The sequence below is a fragment of the Lissotriton vulgaris genome, chromosome 4_1 (assembly GCF_964263255.1).
Source record: "Lissotriton vulgaris chromosome 4_1, aLisVul1.2, whole genome shotgun sequence".
Taxonomy (NCBI): domain Eukaryota; kingdom Metazoa; phylum Chordata; class Amphibia; order Caudata; family Salamandridae; genus Lissotriton; species Lissotriton vulgaris.
In genome coordinates this window covers 1,941,538,554-1,941,563,054 of record NC_141691.1, presented here as the reverse complement: position 1 = coordinate 1,941,563,054, position 24,501 = coordinate 1,941,538,554, and the positions used below count along the sequence as shown (strand labels likewise).

Below are 24,501 nucleotides of genomic sequence, written 5' to 3'. Positions count from 1 at the left end.
GCATGCATTTTGGATGGGGTGGTCCTTTATTGTGACATAATACATGCTGCAGCCCTTAGGGACCCTCTTTGGTATCCATGCCATAGGTACCAGGGGAACCACTTACTAAGGACGTACAGGGGTGCCAAAGTATGTGCCAATTGTGTGGAAATCAAACCCTTTTACCTTGTTTTAGAAAAAGAGCACTGATACTGGGGCCTGGTTAGCAGGGACCTGTGCACATTAGTTGAAAAACATCTGTACCTGTGGCAAAAAAGTGGGAGTGACAAAAAGGGGCACTTTCTTACAAGGTGCTTTTGCCTGTGCCTTCTCCCGTTGACCTCCTACCAAATCTGCTTAAGACTCTTACTTACGGCAGCCCTCGAGGTCTCCAGCATCCAGCGTCACCACCACTGAAGCGTCACTACCCAGCGCCAGGAGGCGCATAAAAGTGACCCCTGTTCTGGTAAGCGGGGCTTCGTTGTTTTTGCCTGTGCCTTCTCCTGTTGACCTCCTACCAAATCTGCTTAAGACTCTTACTTGGCTGTCGAGACCCTCCCGCCTGCCTCCCGCTGCCCAGTTGCTCACTTACGACCTAGAGCGGGGACGCCGAGCGGAGCATGGCGAGGGGCTGCCTACAACTCCTGGCAGCCCTCGAGGTCTCCAGCGTCCAGCGTCACCACCACTGAAGCGTCACTACCCAGCGCCAGGAGGCGCATAAAAGTGACCCCTGTTCCGTCTCGCGGGACGCCGGGCGAAGCCCGGGCCAAGGGCGGGCCCGTTGTTGCCCGTTAGTGACCGGAAAGGACCGGACCGGGCCACCTCCCTTGTATTTTTGTTTTTCATAAGGGTATTGCGGTCTGCCGTCCGTTTCTCTGACAAAAGCATTATGACCCGAGGAACTAGAAGTAAAACCAAAGCCACATTAACTGTTGCCCAATTCACCGGGCCAATAGATCAATTCATTTCACGAACAAACGAGGTCATAGATCAGAGTATTTCCCTGCTGGAGCGCAGAGTATCCCTAGATCTTGTAAATGCTAAACGCTCCTCGATGGGCCTTCTGGCCACAGCGGCCTCTCCTATCCAGCAAGGCCCTATTACCTCTATATCTACACCATCAGTTATGGCTGCACTTATCCACACAGTTCCTTGCTCAGTAGATCTTTCTGCAACTCAATCCTCATCTGACTCCATTTCGTCAGTGGACTTAGAAAATACCCCAGACTTGGAGCTGTGTCAAACGCTGGAAACGACCCTAGATAAGCAGCTCCGCGGGGTTAGGGAAGGTGCTATTCCTAAACAGGGGAACAGTAAGTCTTGAGGTAATCGAGCAGGGTCTGATGCCCCTTTGGAGTCCGGGGTGGGGGTCAGTTTACTCAGCCCATACAACTTAGTATAAATACATCAAATGTCATTAAACCCCCAGTGCCTAACATAAACGCTGAGAATTTACTTGATAATTCCTCTACAATGTCCCAGTTGGGGGGCTTTTGCAGAGCCTGTAATACCACCCCGTTAATATTATCCACGATCAGGGAGCTCTTCATCCAACATCTAAAACCGCTGAAAACTAGCTTGAGGCACCTTGAAAAACAGATAGCATCTTTATCAATTACACCACTCACTGTGCCCAGCGCACAACAAACAAAACAGGGGAAGGGGCAATCTAAACATCCAACAAAAGATCCCCAAACGGCCCAATTTGACCCTGGAAGTAAACTGCCCGTAGTGGCTACTCCATCTCTCACGCAACCAAAGCACATTGCTCCACCAGCTCACCAGCTCACCAGCAGCCAAATCCTGATGCAGGTGTCCCAAAGACTATAATGGCTACTGCCCTGTCCCAGATTTCTCCAGGTACCACGAAAAGTACTAACCAAGCCACAAACAAAAAACAGACACCTTTACTTCCAAAAACAGTGGAAATAAAACCTTTGGAGACAACTAAAAGGGGAGTGCGACCGAGGCGTCCAGTACACCTTCCACCTGAGGCATCCCCTTACACGGTCATCCTTACCGGAGTACCAGAACTACCCGAAGGCACTGACGAATCTGCTTGGTCACTTAAAAATAAGGTTCTGCAGTGGCTAAGCCTAAATAGGCCATTACAGCCCCGCCACTCTGGCAGAATCTCTACAGTTCGTAGAGTAACTTGGATAGGGGACGAACACAAGCCAATTCAGGGCGACTGCATTATAGTAAACTGTGATGATCCAATCACTGTCGACTATATTTGCTCCTGGCCAACATTGGGAAAAAAAGGCGGAATTGACGCCCAACATCTTTCCTTCTTCTATCCCCCAGTGAATACCCATCAATACTTCCCTATTTTAAACTGGCAACAGCCACGGGAAGGGCACTGTAATCAGGTGGGTTACAGTTACAGAAATAGGAGTAGAGATTGGCAATCACAGCACTGGCAGTCCCAGTTCTGGCATCCTGGCAGGCCCCACTTTTCCATGGAGGGTTGGCAGGGTTTTCCAACCAGAAACAGATATGATTGTCTGGAAATGGTAGACTGACCGTTAGCGACCGCAATGAGTACGAGCCAGGCCCTTAAAACTCCTGACGTTCCTTTAAGTCCTGGCTTAAAACCAAATCAGTCTAAATGTCAAGTTTCTTTAGAATTAATTTCGTCCACTACAAATAGTAACAAGACAGGTTTCACTATAGAAACTCCCCTTGCTATCTCAAACCTAACGATGATCAGACCCATGGAGGCCCCTATCGGAGCAAACGATGTAGACTTCCATCAGTCTAAAAACCCAGATAATAACAAGGTAGGGATTGTGGCCGGATCAGTGTGTTCGCTTACGCGATCCTCTGATTCTCAGCTACCTGAAACCTTACCATCTCAGCCAAATGTTCATTCCCATAACGTAGATCTGAGCTTTTCAATTTTATATTGGAACGTTGCAGGTTTGCGTGCAAAAATGTCGTTGCAACCGTGGCTTGATACGGTAACTGAACACCAGATAGTTTGTCTTCAGGAAACATGGTCAATCACTCCAAACCATTTAATGGGCTATAAAACGTTTCATATTGCAGCAAGCCAGGGAGCTATGGGTAGACCAAAGGGAGGATTGGCAGTTTATGTTGCCAACACTCTGTCTCCTATATCTATACGTAAATCCAAAGAACACCCAAGTTATCAAATCTTGCAAATAAATTTTAATAAAAATAGTACTTATATCCTGGTCAATTATTATAATAATTCTGACACAATGGATTGTATAAAATTGTTAAGGGAAATTACCACTTTTTTAGAATTCTTGCAAAATGAACTACAAACATCCCCACTATATGTAATCTGGGGTGGCGATTTTAATCTCTCACTATGCACTAACTACAATAATGGAAACTGTGGCCTGCAGGATGAGCACGGTAGCCCTTTCTTTCATTTTGCACATTCTCCATGTGGCAATAAATTAAACGAGTCCCTTTTTTCTCTAGAGCTTGATTTTGCAAATAATTTAGTTGAACCCCCATCAGACTTTTTACCAACGTTCCATGGTAGGGGGTCCAAAACCACTATTGATTACATTATGACCTCCCAGAGCCTAAAGGGTCAAGTGGCCAATTTCTCCACTGGGACTGATGTCAGCAGCGACCACTTCCCCATTAGTGTAACAGTTCTGCCAAAAAATGTTATCTTGCCTTCTACCATCTCCAGCCACCTAACTCAAAGCTCTTTAACCATGAACAAGCTAAATGGCTACACGGTTAAATGGGCCAAGGTGGATCCAGTTGCAATTACTGAGAAAGTTCTCGTAAAAACCACACCTTGGGTTCTAGACTGCCTATCAACTGATTCCTCTCCCCAAACAATCATGGCCAGCTTCCAGAAAATTCTGAAGGTAATTGGAGAAGAGTTTACTGGTAAGCATAAGAACAAAAAGTCTACCTCCGAGAGATGGTTTAATGCAAACTGTCGTAAGGCCCTTTCGAACTTAAAGGAAGCCCTTCGTAGACCCACGAGGGACATCTTGGAAATTTCCAACCTAAGGAAACTTTACAACTTAGCCAGAGTGGAACGCAGGAGAGAAATCAAGAAAAATCTATGGCCACAGCTGCACGACAGCTGCCAGAGTAAAGACAGCGCTCTCTTCTGGCAAGTTATTAGATCCCCCTTTTTGGCCGACACATCGAAGGGACAGCACCTAGACGTTGCAGTCACAGCAGACAAATGGGTCTCTCATTTCTCCAAAATCTTTGGGAACCCACAATTGGTTCCTCCAGGGGAAGAACAGAATGGCGGCAACAAGTCGACGAAGAATAGCTACCCGATCAACATCCATTTTAATCATGTAGAGGTATCTAAAGCTCTCAAGGCGTCTAAACCCGGAAAAGCTCCCGGGCCTGATGGTGTCCCGCTGGACTTCTTTCTCCATAACTTCGAACTCTGGTCACCACTCCTCACCCAGGTCCTGGCCGCAGCAACATCAATCGGGTTGATTGAGTCTTGGTCAACGTCTATCTTGCTTCCCATTTTTAAAAAAGACGACCGTAACGACCCTGCCTGCTACAGGCCTATCTCCCTTCTGGACTCCGTGGGTAAAGTTGCGGGTCGGGTGGTTCTGGATCGATTACAACTATGGGCCCAAGCAAATAACATCATAACCGACCTGCAATACGGTTTCCAGAAGGGACTTGGGACTGTGGAGCAGGCTCTAAATCTTGCCCTTTTGATTGGGAAGCATGTGGGTGCCAAAGGAGGTAACATCTTTCTCATGTACGTTGATCTCAGTGCAGCGTTTGACTGCGTCCTGCATTCTAAACCCTGGGCTATACTTAGTGATCTTGGGGTGGACCCAGCCCTTATAGTCTTCCTCAGTGAACTCTACTCTGACGCCACAGCACGTGTCAGATTTGGAGCTAATGGAGAGCTCTCTTCTCCGTTTTCCATAGGAAAAGGGGTAGCAGGGATGTGTACTGGCTCCCTTCCTGTTCAATCTTTACACCAATGGACTTGAGCTGGCTATGCTAGAAGGGAGCCAGGACCTACCACAGATTAACCATCGCCCTATACCAACATTGCTCTATGCAGATGACTCGGTCATCATCGCCAGAACACTGAATCAACTACAAAAACAACTTGATAAATACTGCTCCTTTATGGGCTCTCTCGGCCTTAAAATTAACATAAAATAGACGTTCACTATGCATATTGGCCCTAAGGTCAAGAATCCTAAATCAATCGTGGTTGAAAAAACATGGCTGGAAAAAACCTCTGCCTATCCATACCTAGGCATCCTGGTGGACGACTCCCTAAGCTGGCGACAGGCCACGGCCAGCAGAAAACTTCTTTTTCAACGAGCAACAACGGCCTTGGTCTCTTTCGCTAGGAAACTAGGCAAACCTGCTCCTACCGAACTCCTCAAAATGTATTACCCAAAATGCCACAGTGTGGCCACCTATGGTGCGGGAGTTTGGGGCTACGGACCAATAGATCCCATTCAAACAATAGAGAACGGGTTTGTCAAATACTTGCTGGCTCTTCCACAAAGTGCTCCGAACTATGCCTCTCACAATGAGCTTGGTATGGAATACATTAGCGACACCATAGGCTCTCAACCAATTCTCTTATGGCAACGCATATGGACAAAACCAGAGTGCCACCTAACACGTTCCCTGATCACGGACGGAATGGCTCTAACCAACTGTCGAAGGATCCCCTGGCTAGCTTACGTGGGGAACTTCTTCAACGATCTTGGCCGTAGCTCTTACTTTGACGACCCACCAAGTGTGGAGGACATCTCAAGAAAAGAGTTAAAAAAGATATGTTTGGATCACCTGAGAGAACTTCGCAGCCTAATGGAGATTGTAAAACCATCTAACTCCCAAATTTGTACAATTCAAACTGTCAGAGGTATCCAACCTTATCTAACGTATTATTTGTCCAACTACGAGAAATTCCTCCTGTCAAGATTCCGTTTTAATACTTTTTTCCGTTTAGTTTCCTTTCCAAAAACACAGAATTGGTCGAGTAGCCTTATAAACTGTCCATGTGATGGAGTATCCACCCAATCAACAATCCACATTATTTTCTTTTGTAAATATTATAAACTACCACGAAAAACCTGGATTCTCCCACTCCTCCGCTCAATTGGCTATAGGTCATGCTATCCTGCATTTCTTTCTTTACAGCTCCTGGACTCAACACATGTTGCAAAGTGCATAGCTATCTTTTTAAAAGCAAGCATTAATATACGTCAAGCTCTTGATTGATAAGAATTTCTTTTCTGATGATTGCGTAATCTTTCTTATTCCCATGTAAATTAATTGTATTTCTCTTCCATGTTCTACAGCTCTAAATGTTGCTGTTTGTTTGTTTATTTATTACAGATGTTACTTTATTATTATAATTGTGCTTTCCTTTTAATCGCTCTTCCCTTGATAAATACTGTTTTTGTCTTTTTTTTAAATTATTGTTTTAAACTCTGTACTTTTTATGGTTGCAAACAAGTGGTAACCGAATAAAAGATTATGAAAGATGAATGAAAGACAAGGTGCACCCCGGTTAATTCAGAAATGATCACCAAGCCGTTGGTCATTTCTAAACCATTGGCAGGAACCACCATCATGGTTGTTCTCGTCAATGCTGCTTACAGTTTGGTCCAGGGTTCCTTCCTGGAGCGGGATTTTCATTTTGAAAAGGAAAAAAGAAATGCTCTGCTTGCCATGGGATTCCTCTCCTGTGGCGAGGGAAGCCTTTAGCAGTTTTTAGTGCCCATTACCACTTGGGTTTTCCTGGTGGTGAATAGCTGTCAAAACTTACCTCTAATTCCACTTATCTAAAGTCGGTGGGTGGAATTAGTGGCCTGCTTCTGACGGCCCTTATTCCACAGGGGTCTCCACCATGATTAAACCCAAGGTCCGCTCTCTTTTAAATTTGCCACGCGGACATTTGTCTCAGAGTTGGGCTTTCTCTGTCGCCGTTGGGACAGAGTATACATACAACCAAGATATAAATCGTGCCATAAATTATGTGGCTATAGAAGTCAAATTATAGAGCATAAAGCATCACATTTTGGGGGAGTGCTGTTTTGTTGATTTGATATTTTTAGACATGAAAACATGGGACTGGCAAAAGGTTTCACCTCATCAGTAAATGAATAAAGCAATGAGTAACTACAAAGTAACTAGTTGAGCTTTCAAGGAGCCAGCCACTTACACTTGACCATTGCTAACTCCTCATTGGTTCATATGTTGTATTTTATGCAAAATGTTGTATTTTGTACACAATGAACGCATTTTCAAACAGTGATGTTAAAACTTGAATCTGAGGACACAATCAGGGTAGGCAGGAGAAGCAGCTGTAAACTCTAGTTTACCCTTTAGTATCAGTGGCTATACTCTGTCTACCCATACTCGGATTGGTTGTAATGGCAGCAGATTTCAAAATAAATTATTTTCTCTCCGACTATTATCTCTTTAACATTATCACCAATACTAAATCAGTTTTAATAGTGCAGGGTGGTTAAAAATTGGATAACAATTGCAGGGCAAACATTAGAGCCAGAGTGCTGGTTACTGGAATGACTATTGTAAAATATATTTGCAAATATTTTAAGTCATTTATAGGTCACTTGCATGCTTAATTTCAAAGCACATAAATAGCTGCAGAGAGAATATCAATGCAAGTTTTTTGCCACTTTTATTTATTCCCCTTTAGTTGCTACATCTCACCTAGTATGGAGGACAGTTCTCTTTCGGGATTTCTCGAATTGTGAAAATGCACTGCCGTAAATGTGTCCTTGTAAATACGGCCCCTTTTCACGCAGTACTTTGAGTGAAAGGGGTGTTTTATGGGAGTTGCTGTGGGTGTCCCCAGAAAACAAACATGGATTCTGCTGCATTCCTAGATTTACAAAGTTACATAAACCTAGAAATGCGGCAGAATCTTACCCCTCCCCGGGATAGGCAGAAGGAGGCACAGCAAGAAGAAATACCTTTATTTCGCCTCACTTTTTTCTCTTTCTATGCTTGCTGCATCCTGCAGTAGGCATAGAAAGAGGAAAACACCTCTCCTGATTGTTTTGTGCAGGAGGGTGTCCTTTCCAGCAAAAAATAAATAATCCCCGCATTGCAGGGCATGGTACAAGTGTGGCTGCGTTGGTGCATGGCAGGCAATTATGACCAGTGCAGGGGACAGCTCAGGGAAGCGTCATATTGTTGTAAATAACGCAGTGCAGCCAAATGGTTTGCAGGACTGCGCTGTGTTACTTCATTGAAAATATGGCCCATAGTGCCTGTTTTCCAAAGATAATTTTCAGGCTTACAAACATTCAATGCCAGGACATAGATGGTACAGTAAATAAATAGCACATAAGAAAAATTCAGCAACTAGAGTAATTCAGTAAATTAACAGTGTTTAACTGAATCTATGTCCTTATCCCACATTCTTTTTCCCCGCAGGCAATCACAACGCGGTCGTTACAACTACTGTGTTGTGATTCCGCATACCATTACTCCGCAAGTCAGAACAACGACTTGCGGAGGGGGGGGGGCTTGATGTTGGAATAGTATAATTTACTATTCCAACTCCAGTCTGTGCGGACACTAGGGAAGGTGTTGGATTTTAAATCCCCCCCCCTCTCCCTCCCCTCCCCTCTCCGCAAGTCGTTGTTCTGGCTTGCGGAATAATGGTATGCGGAATCACAATGCATACGTTGTAATGACCGCGTTGTGATTCCCTGCAGGGAAAAAGTTTTGTGGTGAACGTTGTTTACTGTTTAACTTACTTACATGTACAACTTATGTACGAATAGGTTTTGTCTTGTGTCACTGCAGTGGTCAGGGCAATACCATGCCAAATCGGTGAACACCTACTTATTTTCAACGTTGTGGTTAGTAACAAACATCTGTAATAGCTGGACACTTGATATACAACTGTGAGTCCCAAAGTAGCTTCTACAAGAAGTCTGGGATGGAGCAGCAATTAATTCACATTCTTTCAGGAAGGATGGACTAAGAAACATAAGAGACAAGCACATGTAATCCTGAAACTGGTGTATTTTACTCGGTGCACCAAATATGGAAAAAAGAATTGAAAAACAGGCATACAGTTGATATGTCAGTAAATCCAGGACATCTGAGACTGTTTCTTTTGACAAACATAGATTAGGCCAGTTTGGAAAATAACATTTAAACCGCACAAATCTAAGTCACTAAAATAATCAGCAGAAATGTTTACTGTTTTAACTTAGATTAACTTTATTAAATTAGGCCATTAAGAATTTTAGTCTTACAACATTTAAACTCTTCTAAACAATAACGCTGATAGTTTTTACCATTGTAGTTGCTATGATTTATTTCAACATCGCTGTGTCATTGGACCACATTGTTTTCAATCTTGACTGATGCTTGTGTTTCTGTAACTCATTGATAGTAATGTTGTACTTTTATCATCAAATGCAATAAAGTTTTGATTTTTATAAAGAGCAAAATCGGTAATTGTAACTTTTTTTGTACTCAGTGCCAAGTGACAATTGTCACGGAGCCTCCACCTCTGACCACAACGCCCACGCCTGGACAGGAACAAATTGGAACAGTGAGCACCGTAAATTGTTCCGCGTGTCCACATGAAAAGGTACAGCACCTTACCTACTCACTTTTGTAATTCAACAATGTACTTGTCTGTGTTTATGCCTTTTAAAAGAAAAAGCTTGTAACATGGGGGTCATGAATGTGAAGAAGTAAAGGCGTAGATGAGTGTTAGATCCTAAATCCATTCAAATCTAGGTTGCAGTGGTCACACCAAAGGGGAAACCATTACTTCTCGAGTTTGTGTGTGGGAAGCCGATTATAGGGATCTTCAACTGAATTAGTTAAGGCACAGTCAAATAACCAACACAATAAACACAGTAAAGAAGCATCATAAGCAATGTCTAGGTATATAATATTAATGCAAATTAAAATCTAATAAAGCATAAGAAATAGAAATAAACTTACCAGAGCCTACCGTGGACTATCCAGTTCCTATGTAGGTTTGGGGGCAGTAGATTTGCTTTTAGTTCTCCCACAATACAACATTTATGTGGGAAATTAAAAATGTGAAGTAATGCATTTCAAACTCTGAGAAAGCACCAATCTGGAAATCACCTCTTCTACTTGTGTGGGTTATTGAGAAATAACAGGGATGTAAATTCTAAAGGGGTTCATATTTTGGTTTTAGGTCTGCATTGTATACTTCACCTAGGATCACTAATCTTGAGCACCGACAAATACATCCTGGACGGTGACAGAATGAGGGGTGTTAAACCATGTGACCCAGTAGTGGTTACAGAAACTAAAAGGGGAGATAATGACAGGGATGGTACAACCCAGCTAGAATCTTCTCTCAGGGTCCTAAAGCAAGGATCTAAAGAAGAGGACAAGGAGCTCATCTGCTTATAGGGCCTTGGTGTATACTAATCCCTTCTTTACTCCTACCTAAGGGTTGTCTTGAAAATACATGTACTTGATCATTTTATGAAATTGGACTAAACCACAATGGGCCTTCAAACATCCTAAGAATATTCACTCATTGTCCTGGAGTTTGCAAATGAATTGGGATTAGGAATCTTTATCCATATGTTTCTACAATTTTAGAACATATATCCATAACAATGTTGGAAACCTTTTTACCTAAAATCGACTAATATTTCAAATGAATGATGCATGCACCCTTAATATTTACTTGTTGACATACACTGAGCACCAAAACCTCAATTCTCAATTCAGAATCAACTTTCATCACTGAACTAAATGTTTTATAAATTGTAAGGAGGATCTTTCGAACGTGTTTTTAGCATATTCCTTGCCAGAGTTATAAAAAAAAGATATTTATTTACAATCAGGGCACTCCGTAGGTAAACACGATGCTTAATTACACTCCATAGACACAGTACAGATTTACCTATACCTGATAAGCATTTCATATCTGTGCACTGTAGGGACATGCTTTTCTTTAGTATTTAGCGTGTCCCACTTTTATACATTAAGCTCTCACCCCATTGCGCTTACAGGGCACACCTAGCTTTTACGTAGGTAATGTAAAAATACATATCTTGCCTAGGTGACAGGGACTTTGACGGTGTGGTACATAGAAGACAACCAGGCACAATGGTGTGCTTATTCAGTCATTCATCTTACTGGAGACAATATCCCCTGCAGCCCACGTGTGAACTTTAACTTCCATATCATTGGTGCACTTCCGGTTCCAACTTATGGCTTCATTGAACAGTTAAATAGGCCTATGGGGTAACCATGTTATAGAGACAAACAACATGCAATATGACATTCATTGGCAGTATCACAGCTCACACAACCACAATTCCAGCAAAAGCAATCCAACAATGCAAGGGTTGCCATTTTGTTCATAATATTCCCCTCATTACTATTGTGCAAATTCAATTTAAGTTGGTAGAGGTGGTTATGGTGAGTACAGCTCTTTGAAGTATCCCAAGCTACAAAAGACCCACAACCAAATATCTAGTTTAGGCTAGCCACTAATACTTGATGTGTTGAAAAAAGGGGCAACCCAGTAACCCAGGGACCTGACAAGGACAATTATTATCAAAAAAGAGTGGTCCCTATGAGGGAAGTGTAGCCTTGTGCTTTTACAGCAACAGTGCCCTAAACAAACTCCTCCGTAAGTTATTTAGAAATTTGATAGGTGCATTCATTTTGCCGCAATTGTAACCAAAAGTGTCCGTATAGATCTTATATCAAGGACCAGGTAAAAAGATGTCCGGGTTGGGCCTTGTGAAAATGTTACATTCTAAAGACTGCATCTGGTGAATTTATTTTTATTTATTTTATATTCTTATAAAGCGCCAGACTAGACCCCCGAAGGGGTATCTCCGCGCTATTGCTGCAAAAAAGAGAGTTCTGATTTCAATTGTGTGTCCAAACTGAAGGTAGAAAGCTACAGGGCATTATTTGCTAGGGTACAGATAGGTTTTTAAAATTTTCCGGAAAGTCAGGTGACTAGAGAGAGATCTTAATTCCGGGGGCAGAGAATTCCAGAGTATTGGTCCGGCATGGGCTAGTGCACGGCTGCCTTGTCTGGTCTTTTTTACTCTGGGTACTTGCAGTAACTGCTGATGACTGGAGCGTAAAAGGCGCCCTGGAGTGTAGGGCTGAAAGATTTTGGTCATGTATTTTGGGCCCTCCCCTATCATACTCTTATGGATAGTACATAGAGTTTTAAACTGGACTCGTTTCCTCACTGGAAGCCAGTGGAGTCTCATCATCAGGGGACATAAGGGTGTCCTTGGAGGGGCATTTAGGATAATCCTTGCAGCTGTGTTTTGGATTACCTGTAGTTTACTGAGTTGCTCCTCGTTAGCTCCAAGGAGCAAACCGTTGCAGTAATCAACCCTGCTGATGACAAGAGCCTGTACAAGCGTCTTTCTGTGATGGTCCGGTATGTAGGGGAAGACACGTCTTAACATACCAATAGCCCGAAAGCAGGTTCCAGCAACTTGATTAACGTGGCCTTTGAAAGTAAGTTGCTGATCAAAAAGCACTCCCAAATTGCTGACTGTACTCTTGGGAATAGGGACAGGGCCCAGCTCTAAGGGCCACCAGTCGGATGCCCAGTGTGTCGCCGCTTGCCCAAAACACATGACCTCCGTCTTCCCTACATTACACTGCAGACAGTTTGATGACATCCACTCTGCAATGGCTCTCATGCCATCTGCAAAAGATCTTTTTATTGCAGGTGTAAGGTTTTTGAAGGGAAAAAGGAGTTGGGTGTCGTCGGCATACGACACCGGGGTGAAGCCGAAAGATCTTGCTAAGTTGGCTAAGGGGGCCACATACACATTAAAGAGTGTAGGACTCAAGCACGAGCCTTGTGGCACTCCCTTATTGAGCTCCCTGAGAGTGGATTTGTGGGAGCCCAGCCTAACTTCTTGATAACGACCAGTCAAAAAGCTCTTCATCCATGCCAGAGCCTCTCCCTCTACACCCACCTCGCGTAGGCGGTTGAGGAGCACCGTGCGAGACACCGTATCAAAAGCGGCGGAAAGGTCCAACAGCACCAGAATCATTGAGCTGCCATCATCCAGTGCCATTTTGATGTTGTTGGTCACCGTCTGAAGGGCTGATTCTGTGCTGTGGTTTGGCCTGAACCCTGATTGCGAATAGTCCAGGCCGTCCGTCGCCTCAAGATGTTGAGAAAGATAGGTGTTCACGTGCCTCTCCGTAACCTTGCCCAGGTAGGGTAGGAGGGAGATAGGTCGTAAATTGGAGAGGTCTGTCCATGGGGAAGATGCCTTTTTTCTAATCGGGTTCACCACCGCCTTTTTCCAGTCTGCTGGAACCTGACCTTTTGTTAGTGAGATGTTCACCATATCTAATATGGGAGGTCCCAGGAGGGAAATCATGGGGCCAATCATCTTGGCGGGAATAAGGTCACTTGGCGATTCTGATTTAATTTGGCTGCAAAGGGAGAGGAGCTCTGTATTAGTAATTGGAGGAAAGGATGTTAGAAGTATTTTATTGTTGTTTGTTGCCGGGGTCAGAGGATGACCATTGGTAGTTTTATTTATAGCGCTGTTGGCTGCTACTATTTTTTCATAGATGTTATTTATTTTATCCTCAAAAAATGTCGAAACTTCATCACATAGGTCTTGTGAGAAGTCCTCTGAGCTCTCACATGCGGTCGGTTTAATAAAATTCTGCAGGATATTAAAAAGCTCCTTAGAGCAATTGCCTGCTTGTGATATCTGTAGCGTTATGTGCTGTTTTCTGGCAAGATTAATATTCTTGTAGTACTTTGATTGAGCGTCTAAGAAAACTGCTCTGCTACTCTCAGTTTTCCTTTTTCTCCAAGCTTTCTCAGCTCGCCTACAGTTTTGCTTTTCTGCTCTCAATTCGTAGGTATACCAGCTATCTTGTTTGGACACAGGATACTGTTTATGCTTTTTTAAGGGGGCTACAATGTCGATGGCTTGCTTAATAGAAATGTTAAGTTTAGCTAAAGCCGTATCAGCTGTGTCTGTTGCCAAAATTTCCGGATCTTTCCAGAATTCCTGGATTTTATTAACAGTGACTTTGTGCCATTGTCGTCGCCAGGTGGGGGGAAAAGAGACACTCTTTGCAGTACTTAGTGGAGTTACTAATAAAAATTCTAACATTGAATGGTCTGTCCATGACATTTCTTTTGCTGGGGAGCAGATGACTTTGGCACAATTAGAGAAAAGTAAATCCAGCATATGTCCTCCTCTATGAGTGGGACCTTGGTTTTGTAATTCTAGACCTAAGTTAGAAAGGTCAGTAATCAGGTCAGTGGATTCAGAAAGTGTGGGTAAGTCTACATGTATATTAAAATCACCCAAAAGAAGGAAGTCTTCTTTGGATTTAATGTGAGGGGCTAAAATTTCCTGCAGAGTAAGTGCAAATTTAGGGTTGGGTCCTGGGGGTCGATAGACCAGAGCACCTTTCCAGGTGATGTGGTTAGTAAGTGTAAGTTTAAAAATCATTGTTTCTAGCTGTGGGTGCATATGTTGTTCACTAATAGTCACTTTTATGCACTCTTTATGTATAATAGCAAGACCACCTCCAGTTTTAATGTCTCTATCTAAATGTTTGATTTTATACCCAGAGGGAATCCCCATAGCGATGGCAGTGACTGTGTGGGGTTTTAGCCATGTTTCAACAAGAAAACAGATATCTGGCTGCATAGTATGAATTAGATCCCAAACCTCATGTTGGTGTTTGGGTAGAGATCGCACATTTAGAAGAAAGCTCTTAAGGCCCGGTAAGGGGGATTTAGGGTTTGAGGGAGGTATGTCATTGTTTGAAAGACGCCGATGATTCCCATAGTCAGTTACGATCAGCTTGGAGTCACAATAACAAACTTTCAAGTCTGAAAATATTTTGAAAGGGAGAAGGGTACCCCTGGCATCTGCAGCAGTAAATATGCTCATCAGGTATTAGTGTTTATTATCAAAAAAGATGGTCACTGCGATTGTTGCACCTATGGTTGTGGCTTCCGTTGCCCCAGTCCTTTGGGGTCTCCTGTTTTTACTTTGCCCTGATGTTGAACCTGTCATAAGTCATTTTATCAAGGGGTCGAAACGTCAACATTAACATATGTGGACTGGTTTTAAATTTTGATTGTGGTTTTCGACACTCATGCTGTTCGTAACAATATATTGTCTCAATCAGACACATGTATATTTTTTTTAATATAGCTCAAGCACACTTTTTAATCACTCTATATCACTTTCAGTGTGCCATCACTTTGTCGGACCATCTTGTCTTTTGAGAAATGCAAATGTTGTGTCATATCATTATAAACCATTTCTGCCATACACAAACGGAATTGGCAAAATAAATGCACCTATCGCATAACAAAATCCAAGGCTACACTTCCCCATAGGGACCACCTTTTTTGATAATAAACTCTAATACCTGATGAGCACTAAGTAATTAGGGGCAGATTTACAAGCCCCATATGCCACTTTTGCTCCGCCGTTGCATCACTTTTGTGAAGCAGCGGCGGCGCAAAGCCAGCGCCAGGGTGAAGCGTCACGTTGTAAAGCCCTGCGCCACATGAAACCTGCATCAGGCTTCATGTTGGCGTTCTGGCGCAGGGGGGGGTTGGCCTTCCGGTGCAGGAACGCCTCGGAAAAGTGACTGATTTCACTCAGTCACTTTTCCGACACCGCTGCGTCAAAACCTTACGCCTGCTTGTAGCATGCGTAAGGAGTGACTCAGCACAGCTAGTATAGGGCGCCCCTGAGCAGTGCTGGAGTTGCGTCACGCTTCGGACCTGTCTCCCGCACTGTGTCACCTTTACGGCATCAGATGCGTCACGCATCTGTCTATTCTTGCGCCATGTTGCGCCACATTGTAAATGCGGCACATCCATGGTGGCGCAAAAGGTGTCTGCCGTGCTACAAAATAACTGGTGCATCCCTGCGGATATGCAGGGATGCACCATTTATTGTAAATCTGCCCCCTAGCATATTTGTTCAAATAAGTAAAATTGCTACAAAAAAGCAACACATAGCATTAGACACAGTATAAAATACTATAACGTTTCAGTGGCAATGTAAGACATTTGAACATTATAACGTATATGAGGATAAAATATGTCATTGTCTAAAACACTCAATAAAATACCACGTATAAAAAAGAATAAAAGCAAATTAAGTGGATCTTATCACTTCCAGCAGCCATAGCTGTGAGTGTGTGTTTACTTCTTATTAACCCAGCTAGTGTTTTCAGACCTTGATTCTGGCTCCCCTCTTTGTTATGTTATGTTATGTTATGTTAAGTCCACTTGTAGCGCGCACGGATACTCATGAGTGTCCCGGCGCGATACCTTTGAAGTGTCTGGCTTCATTGCACCCAATGTTCCTTTTAGAGGTAAATGCTACGTTTTGATTGACTCATGATGTGAACTGGGTAATTGTGGGGATAGGGCGATAGGCGGGTATGTCTAGGGGATTTAATGCGAATAGAAATAGGCTAGAAATAGCAGGGTGATGGAAACAGCATATGAGAAATGGCCTGGAGGGCTTGGGTTGAATGAGGTGAGGATGTGGCATGTGAAATGTTTAAGGAGTGACACGGGAGAATTCTGGATAAATATACGGTTTGACGGAAAGCCAAAATAGAAGTGTTACAAAGAGATCTGAGGAATGTGCGGGTAGGTAAAATGTGCCACCGGTGTGTCCAAGAAAATGGTAAGAATGAGGAAGGAGGTTAGGTACTTCTGGAAAGATTCAGAAGTAATGATATTGGAGTCAGGGATTGGTGGGTGTAGCTGTGTGAGACAGGAAGGGACAACTGGGCGAAGTGAGCAGTTCGGGCAGTCGAACTTCAACAGACTAGAATAAGTGAGACATTATCCACAAGCTGAGCAATTGTGAAAAAAACACATATGAGCACGTGCGAAGCAAAAGTTGTATACCTTCGATTTGTAAATAATGGGTGCTTCCCCACAGCTGGCGCAGATGTTAGCCCGACGGGTAAGTTCCATTGTTGGCGTTCCATCCTTCCGTGCTGGTTGAGCGCGCGCTTGGCGAGCAGACTTGGCGATGCCAAAAGTCGCGTTTATTCCCGACTAATGTATTATTTTCCCGTGTTTGTGGTAACGGCGGAGCACGCGACAGTAGCCCGAGGGCAGGGAAAACACGCGCCTCTGAAATACGCATTGTTGACATATTTTCTGTGGTGTGCGCTGATTTTTAGGCTTTGAAGTATTGAAGTACCTGCACTCCTCAGAGGTGTTGACTAACTGTTGGTTTGTTTTGTCTGCAGGGTGAGACTGGTCCACAAGGCCCCGAGGGCCCTAGAGGTCAAAAGGTGAGTATCTTTAAAAAAAAAATTCAGCTTTCACGTCCAGTGTCCTGCTTGCTTCGAAAAGATGCATTTCGCAGACTGGTGTGTAGTGTTTCGCTAGCAACATTTAGAAGATCAGTGACATAAAATGTAAAAATGTAAAAACGAATCTTTTTAGCAGAACGAGAAATTATAAGCAATGAAAGTGAAGGGACTATACTACACACATTCCCCTTGATAGCGAAAGGAATATTTCAGACGAAGGTGCACAGTGGTAATATCCTTTTGTAGCGCACAGTTAAACAAGTGCATTTTTTTTACTTAGTGTAGAAAGGTTTTGGTGGGCCCATGAGAGTTGGATTAAAAACTAAACAAGATAGTCTAAGGATTATGTAAAGAAAAGTTTCCTTACATTAAAGAAATTCGGTGTCTACCGCAGTCTTTTTCAAAATGGCCAATCTGAATCAACAAGGAATGTGAAAAAGCCTGTCCGTGACACCAGTCTATTCTTTTGTAAGTTGGGAGCAGGTGCCCTTTAAGGACATGCTGGATTCAGCACTTTCTGATTGGTTGAAGGGATTCCCCGCCCAGACAGAACCTACCTCTTCTGTCAAGGGCGGGAGATTACACTCACCGTATAACCTGTGCTCACCCTTGGGTATCTTGACACTGAGCAGTCAAGCTTACTACAGAGGCAATTTTATAAAACCAAGGTACAGCAGCTACAAACGATAAATACACTGAGCTACACAAAAGAGACTTCACACAGGATGTATGTAGGTTCTTCTTCAACACACATGTTCAATCATTATAAAATGGACATCATTTACTTTTGGGCATAAAAAACACTTGGAAATATTTTTAGCAGTACTAGGCCCACTCGTATCCTTATGAAATCAATAGTATGCACACTGTGGACAATCCTAATCTAACCCCCTCAATAGAGAGAGCACCCTTATGCGGTGCAACACGCTATCCACCCCAGGCCCGCCCTAGCAATCCTGATAATACAGTCCTGCACAGTTATAGGGGACACCCTGGGAAACAACAATATCAAAGATATGTACATACATGAAATGAGAACAATTTTTAGCAGCATCGCAGTCCGGAGTCACCTGGGTAAACCCAATGTCAATTGCATTGTGCTTTTGGCATGAAATCAACGTATACAGCAGCACCAACAGACAGTGTCGTGAATCACAGGGGGTCTGCAGACTATTACTCCCACTTACACACACTCACTCCCCACCGCTACACGTTGCAACAGATACCAGCCCAGTCCGTACGGAATGCTCTTACACACACTCAGCACCATGATGCGGTGCCAGAGGTACCCAGCAGATCAATGTATCACACCCTGCAGTCTCTGTGGCCCCAGCCCTACTCCACCTTCTAGTTTACCCTGATAGTCTTATACCCCTGGATGGAAAATAACCAGCCCTGAAAGTTACACTTAGTCTGGGTCTTCGGGAAGTATGGAGAAAGTCACAAGTCCTGCTCACTGTAACTGAGGATCTACACCTTTGCAGTTCATATTGAAAGCGGCAGTGATCCTAGTGGAAGGGTGTGATATGCTACCCAACTCATAGATCAATAAGAAAACCTTTGGGGGGGACACAAAATGGTGTCTTGGTGCAAGGGTGGTGTGACCTATGAGAAGTCCTGGAGGAGTCTCAGATATTGCAGGCAGACTGTATTCTTGTGGTCCGCGTGTTCATCTTAACCTTTTCGTTGCTCATGACAAGCCAAGCTCGTCATGAGGCACGGTGCTCCGGTGCTCATGACGAGCTGAGCTCGTCATGAGCCGTGGAACCCTCACACGCGGGGATAATTCCCCTGCTGTGCTGAACGTTCCACGGGAACGGGTGTGGTCATGACGAGCTCAGCTCGTCATGAGCACACGAGCGCTGTGCCTCATGACGAGCTGAGCTCGTCATCAGCACGGGGGCATTGTGCGCGCCCCAAGCACTGCGGGGGAATTACCCCCGCTGCAAAGGGGTTAAGGGGCCTCTTTGATCTGAGAGCGGGCTGCTTTGTACACCAGAAAAGGTGTGGCTAACTTTAACGTTATCCTATTAGAACTTCAATTTGTTGCACTAAAACAGCTTTCTTGTGTTTGTAGAGCATGCTTAATACGGCAGAACAAATTATAATCTCTCCTTGTAGCTGAAGTATGAATTCTGGCATGCTGCCAATACACTGAAAAGGTAGGGCATGTAGAGTCTAGTTTATTTTTGGTACACGGATGGAAGTGGTGAAAAACCTAGCAGGCTGCAGTGTGCTGTGCGATATAGTTTGAGCATTGGATGGTCCGCAATGCACAGTTCTCCTTGTCCACCTGCAGACCTGGACACCCTCTGCCATCCCCTATCTGTGGATCCTGGCGGTCCAGGGTGACTCTCTTGGGAGACACTTTCAGCATGGCATTCAGGGAAGCGGAGTGGGTCATGTTCTATCCTACTTCTCACAACCAATGTACTGTTGCTGTGAGTCACAGGAACTTTGCTTTGAACCCGAATTGAACAATGGAGCTGCACCCATCAGTGTCTGGACATAGACAACGCAAGAACTTGGTTGTGCCTTGGTCCACGGGCCAGAGTAGAGAAAGCACCATATGTTGTTCTACATTTTTATTTGTTATGACCTAATGAACATGAGTGTATGGAAATGCAAAAATTGAATCACGTATTTTACTATACATGTGATCTTTGGCCCTCAAGACCTGACTGTTCGAATAAGCCTCCGGGGCCTCCAAGCGCCTGGATACCCTATTGAGGGATCAGTGACACTTTATAAACCCTGATTGATTGATCATTGGTATATTAACCAGGTGGATCTGCTGATCACATTTTTGTCACAGAACTTTAACTGTTGTGTCGATATTAAGCCATGCCACGAAAATGTTTTCATAAAGCCTTTATTATGTCTTCTACAATTTTCTGAACTGAGTGTACATAGAAAGCGGAGTCAGCCATGCTGAAATTCAATCTCAAGGCCTTAAGATCATAGACCTTTAACTGTTGCATCATTCTTAATTAATATAATGAAAATATTATTATAAAGCTCTTCATTTGGACAGCTGCAATCCAATTAATGAACTTCGTGTGCTAGGAAAGCTGAGCTAGCCAAGCCGAAATCCAATCTCATGGGCTTCAGATCACACCAGATATCAAGAGAGAGCATTAACTTGCTCAGCCACCCTTGCCATCCCTGCCAGCCCCTAGCGTTGGTCAAGGGGGAGAGAAGTAATTAACACATTTTATCGAGCTGCAGATGAGCAGTATGAGGAAGCAGAAATAACAAAACAGTTGTGACTCTCCAGAACATGGTTACATTGGTGTATGTGATTGGTGATAACATTTTATTAATCTCTAACGTTTAGAAACGAAGTTGAAATCCACAACATGTACTGGGGCATATTATCAAGGGGGTTTATCTCCGCTTTTTTGGCTTTAAAAGCCAAGAAAGCGGAGATAAAATTATCTCCCTATTACCTAGCAGTCGCTAACACCAGTTAGCGACAGCTAGTAGGAGATAGCGACCATCTTGGGCCCCACTTTGCATGTCAGTGATATTTATCACTAATGACATGCAAAGTGGGCGTTCCAAGATATTAGCAACTGAAAACAGTCGCTAACATCGCTATCTCCTATTACCAACTTTTGGAGATATTCGCGCTAAGCGCAAATATCTTCAAAAGCTAACACCTGCCCTGAGCAGTTCTTAGCCATGTTATCCAAAGGGAGGTGGATAACATGGCTAAGAGCATTAGCTCGGTAATGCATGAATATCGCTGACTTTTCAGCGATATTCATGCATTGCGGCGAATTTTGTCTCATTTGCGATAAACCTTGGTAATACCAAGGTTTATTTGCGATAAAAATCGCAGCAGCTCAGCGGTAAATTTCTGTCTCTAACCAAGCAATAGCGATAATTATCGCTATTGCTTGGTAATATGCCCCGTACTTTTTTAAAACTTCTCTAAGAATCCATGCCATAAAAGAAGAGTGATGCAAATCAGGCCTTATGTAAAGTAGGCTTCTTATTGCAGACAATGCTAACCTAAGCATCGTCGCCTCAAAGGAAGTCTTTAGCTTTATATCTTGTTTTGTTTTGGTGCTGTGGGGTCACATTGGTTACTTTCATCACCTTTGCATCAATGCATGAATGGGCGTAAGTAGAGTTTGAATAATAATAAATATGTTGACCCAGATGGTGATTGAAGATACCACTGTATTTCTCCAAACTAACACTGTTGTACTTTTCCAGGGAGATGGTGGCCCATCAGGCCTTCCTGGAGTTCCAGGTCCAAAGGGTGATAAAGGCGAAGCAGTGAGTGGACATTAATATTATATGTTGGCTCTGCAGCAATGTGTATGTGCAGGGGATGATCATGCCAGTCAACCGCCTTGTTGAGTAATATGGCAGGCGTGCCCTAAAGTGAATGCTTTGGGCTGTTGTAAGTGATTCGCTTTCTGATAAGCCTGTTGTAGGTTTTCCAATTCAGCTGGAATGGCAGCACTTCCTTAGTCTTTAGCGCAAAGTGACACCATTGGTTAACACCATGGAAACCAGTAACTGCCATTGGACAGGATGACCAATATCAGATTTGTATTGCCAATTAGTCAAATGTCTTTACATGAATTAAATTGCCATGTATTTTGTCCAAGTTTGATTTTGTTGTGTAATACAGAGGTAGGGTCCACCTTACCAGGAGCATTCATATGTCTCTTATCATTAAAGCGAATATCTTACTCTAGCGGGAATTTCTGCAAAACACTTGCTCCTGTGATCCAGTAACCTTGCTTAGAGAAAATTGAGATCTCACTGTAGAGCCGCAGATTTAATCTAAATTACCCTCGTCCCGTACCTGTTAATTTTATCCCTATTAATAGAACAAGAATTAATATATTAATAATTGACTTGACTTTCTTCTTTTAGGGCCGGGCAGTATCAATAAAAGGAGAGAAAGGCGACGAGGTAAGGAAATGAAGAAGGAACATTTTTCTTTTTTTTGTTTCCATGCTGTTACACTGTTTTTGTGCACTTCAGTAGTCTCCTGTTCGTTGACCGTTTGGTGCTGTTTGGAAAGTCGAGTTGCAGACTATAATTTGCAGATTGTGAGGTCTCCCCCTCACTGGAGCAGAATCCATTAGGGGCAGTGCCACGTGACCTTCGATCTTGCACTTGGTAGTGCGGTCAGTGTCATCTGAAGGTTTGCTTGTTTTGCTGGCATTTGTGGTACTTGGGAGTGAGTCACCTGATCTTGCTTCTTTCTGCATAGTCTACATGTGTGATCAGCATTGTGTGCAGTTTATAGATTTCCCTTGTGGGGGTGGAGGTCTGTGAGATCCTCCAACAAACCCGCTGTGTTAAGTCCATTCTATCTGTAGCTTGTTTAGTTTGTGTGTGTTGCTGCCTTGTTGGGTGGTCTGTCTCGCAGCCTTCTTACCTCATGTTTGTGATCAATGCTGCTAGGGCGGTCCCCTGTGGAGACGTTCTTTATGAGAGTGATGGATTTTACAATCCTTCACCTATCACGTTTGGTCATTTGTGGTTTTTCTCTGTGATGATTGACTATAGGGTGGTGGGATTAGTGATATTCTTGGTCACTGGTGGAATCAATCAATACCATATGCAAATGAATCTTCTGAAGTTCTGTGGTGAAGTAAGTTATAAGAAAGTTTTCCTACATGTAGAGATGAAAGGCAGGCATACGGATTTGTATAACGTTTTGCACTGAATGTTAGAGATATGAATATAAATAATGTTGGTTGTGGATATTGAAGAAATAAACCACAGATCTAGTAGCTGCTGGGAATTGATGCATTGAGTCAAATTTTGAATACACCACACACAACCAGACAGATCCACATATAAATGAACGTGTGTCACCAGATGTGTTTAATGCACAACACAGTGTGTGTCATTTCTTCCTGAACACGGCGGTCCAATGACAAACTGATTAAGCAGAGGAAGGCCCATTTCAGTCTTTAGACCTCAATATTATTGTTGGCGCTTGATAGATTTTAATCATGCCCATGGCCTAGAGACAACCGTGAAGCATAGCAAACCTTCTAGTGTTGACTGCTTTAGGAATCCTGGGCATTAATACATGACCTATCATTTAAATTTTGTGTATTAATTCCACTCTGTAATGTGTAATAAATGGTTATTCTTGATGATGATGAATAAAAAAAAAAAAGCGCCATCCTATTCCAGTTCACGAAACTCCATAGGAATCATTCATTCCATGAGATTCACCAGGGAATCTTGTAAATTAGCCTCCAGGGCAGAAGCATAGTGTAAATTGCCAGCGCCCGGGGCAACATTTTATAGAATACCTTGCACCCCCCTAACCCATGGACTGTTACCTCTGGAAGTGCTAACAGTCCAACGCGTTAGGGGGTGCAATACTTTTTTAAAAAATGTTGCGCTCCTAAGAATTTTGCACCCAGGGCAATTGCCCTTGTGGATTACCATCACACTACGTCACTGCTCCAGGGTGCCCCTGAGGATACCGGGCTCTTAAATCTTTTGCCACTTGTTTGGCAAGTACTGGTCGAGGTTGAGTTTTACTGGCTCGTTAACTCCTCACCCTCTGCCAGGACCAGATGCCCGGACATGATATTACTGCAGTGGCGGTATTCATTCTGATGGGGTCTGACGTGCAAAGAGATCAATGCTATTTACGACTCGTCCAGCTGTGGCCCCTAGCACAAGCAGAATGTCAATTGGGTGTACACATATTTTGCCGTGGCTGTTAAGTAGACTAGTTAGTGTGTGTTGTTAACTTTTTGGGCAAACCAGTACCAAATGCAGCCGTGGTCCATGCAGCCGCGGTCGGTAGTGGGTGTACCTGTAGGGCGGTGACGTGAGGAGGGGGAGGGGCAGGGTGGAGGGTAAATAAAACTAATTTTGTTGCATGCACTGCATCCCCAAATGCGATGCAGTGCGCGCAACGAAATTCGTTTTATTTATTTAAATGTTTACATACCTGTAAAGGTCCGTAATCCATACATTACTACCCCCCACCCTGCCCCTCCCCCTCCCCACGTCACCGCCCTACAGGTACACCCATTACCGACCGTGGCTGGGTCCATGTAGGTAACAGCTGTGGGGCTGGGTGGGAGGCATTCCGGCGAAAGATAAGGAGGGGAAATGTATTATTTATTTAATTTTCTCTCAGCATCGTCGCTCGAAATCCCCCCCACCCTGCCTCACCGCTCCACC

The 24,501-nt window shown here is 43.6% G+C and overlaps 1 protein-coding gene across 1 annotated transcript in view; it reads left to right on the top strand.

The window, feature by feature from the left end:
• Positions 1-24,501, top strand: part of COL22A1 (collagen type XXII alpha 1 chain) — a 994,625-nt gene that overhangs the window by 524,241 nt on the left and 445,883 nt on the right. Inside the window, exons 9-12 of the mRNA XM_086966258.1 lie at positions 9,461-9,574; positions 17,248-17,292; positions 21,538-21,600; positions 22,210-22,248. Coding sequence (XP_086822384.1) covers positions 9,461-9,574; positions 17,248-17,292; positions 21,538-21,600; positions 22,210-22,248 — 261 coding nt within the window. The remainder of the gene's footprint in view (positions 1-9,460; positions 9,575-17,247; positions 17,293-21,537; positions 21,601-22,209; positions 22,249-24,501) is intronic.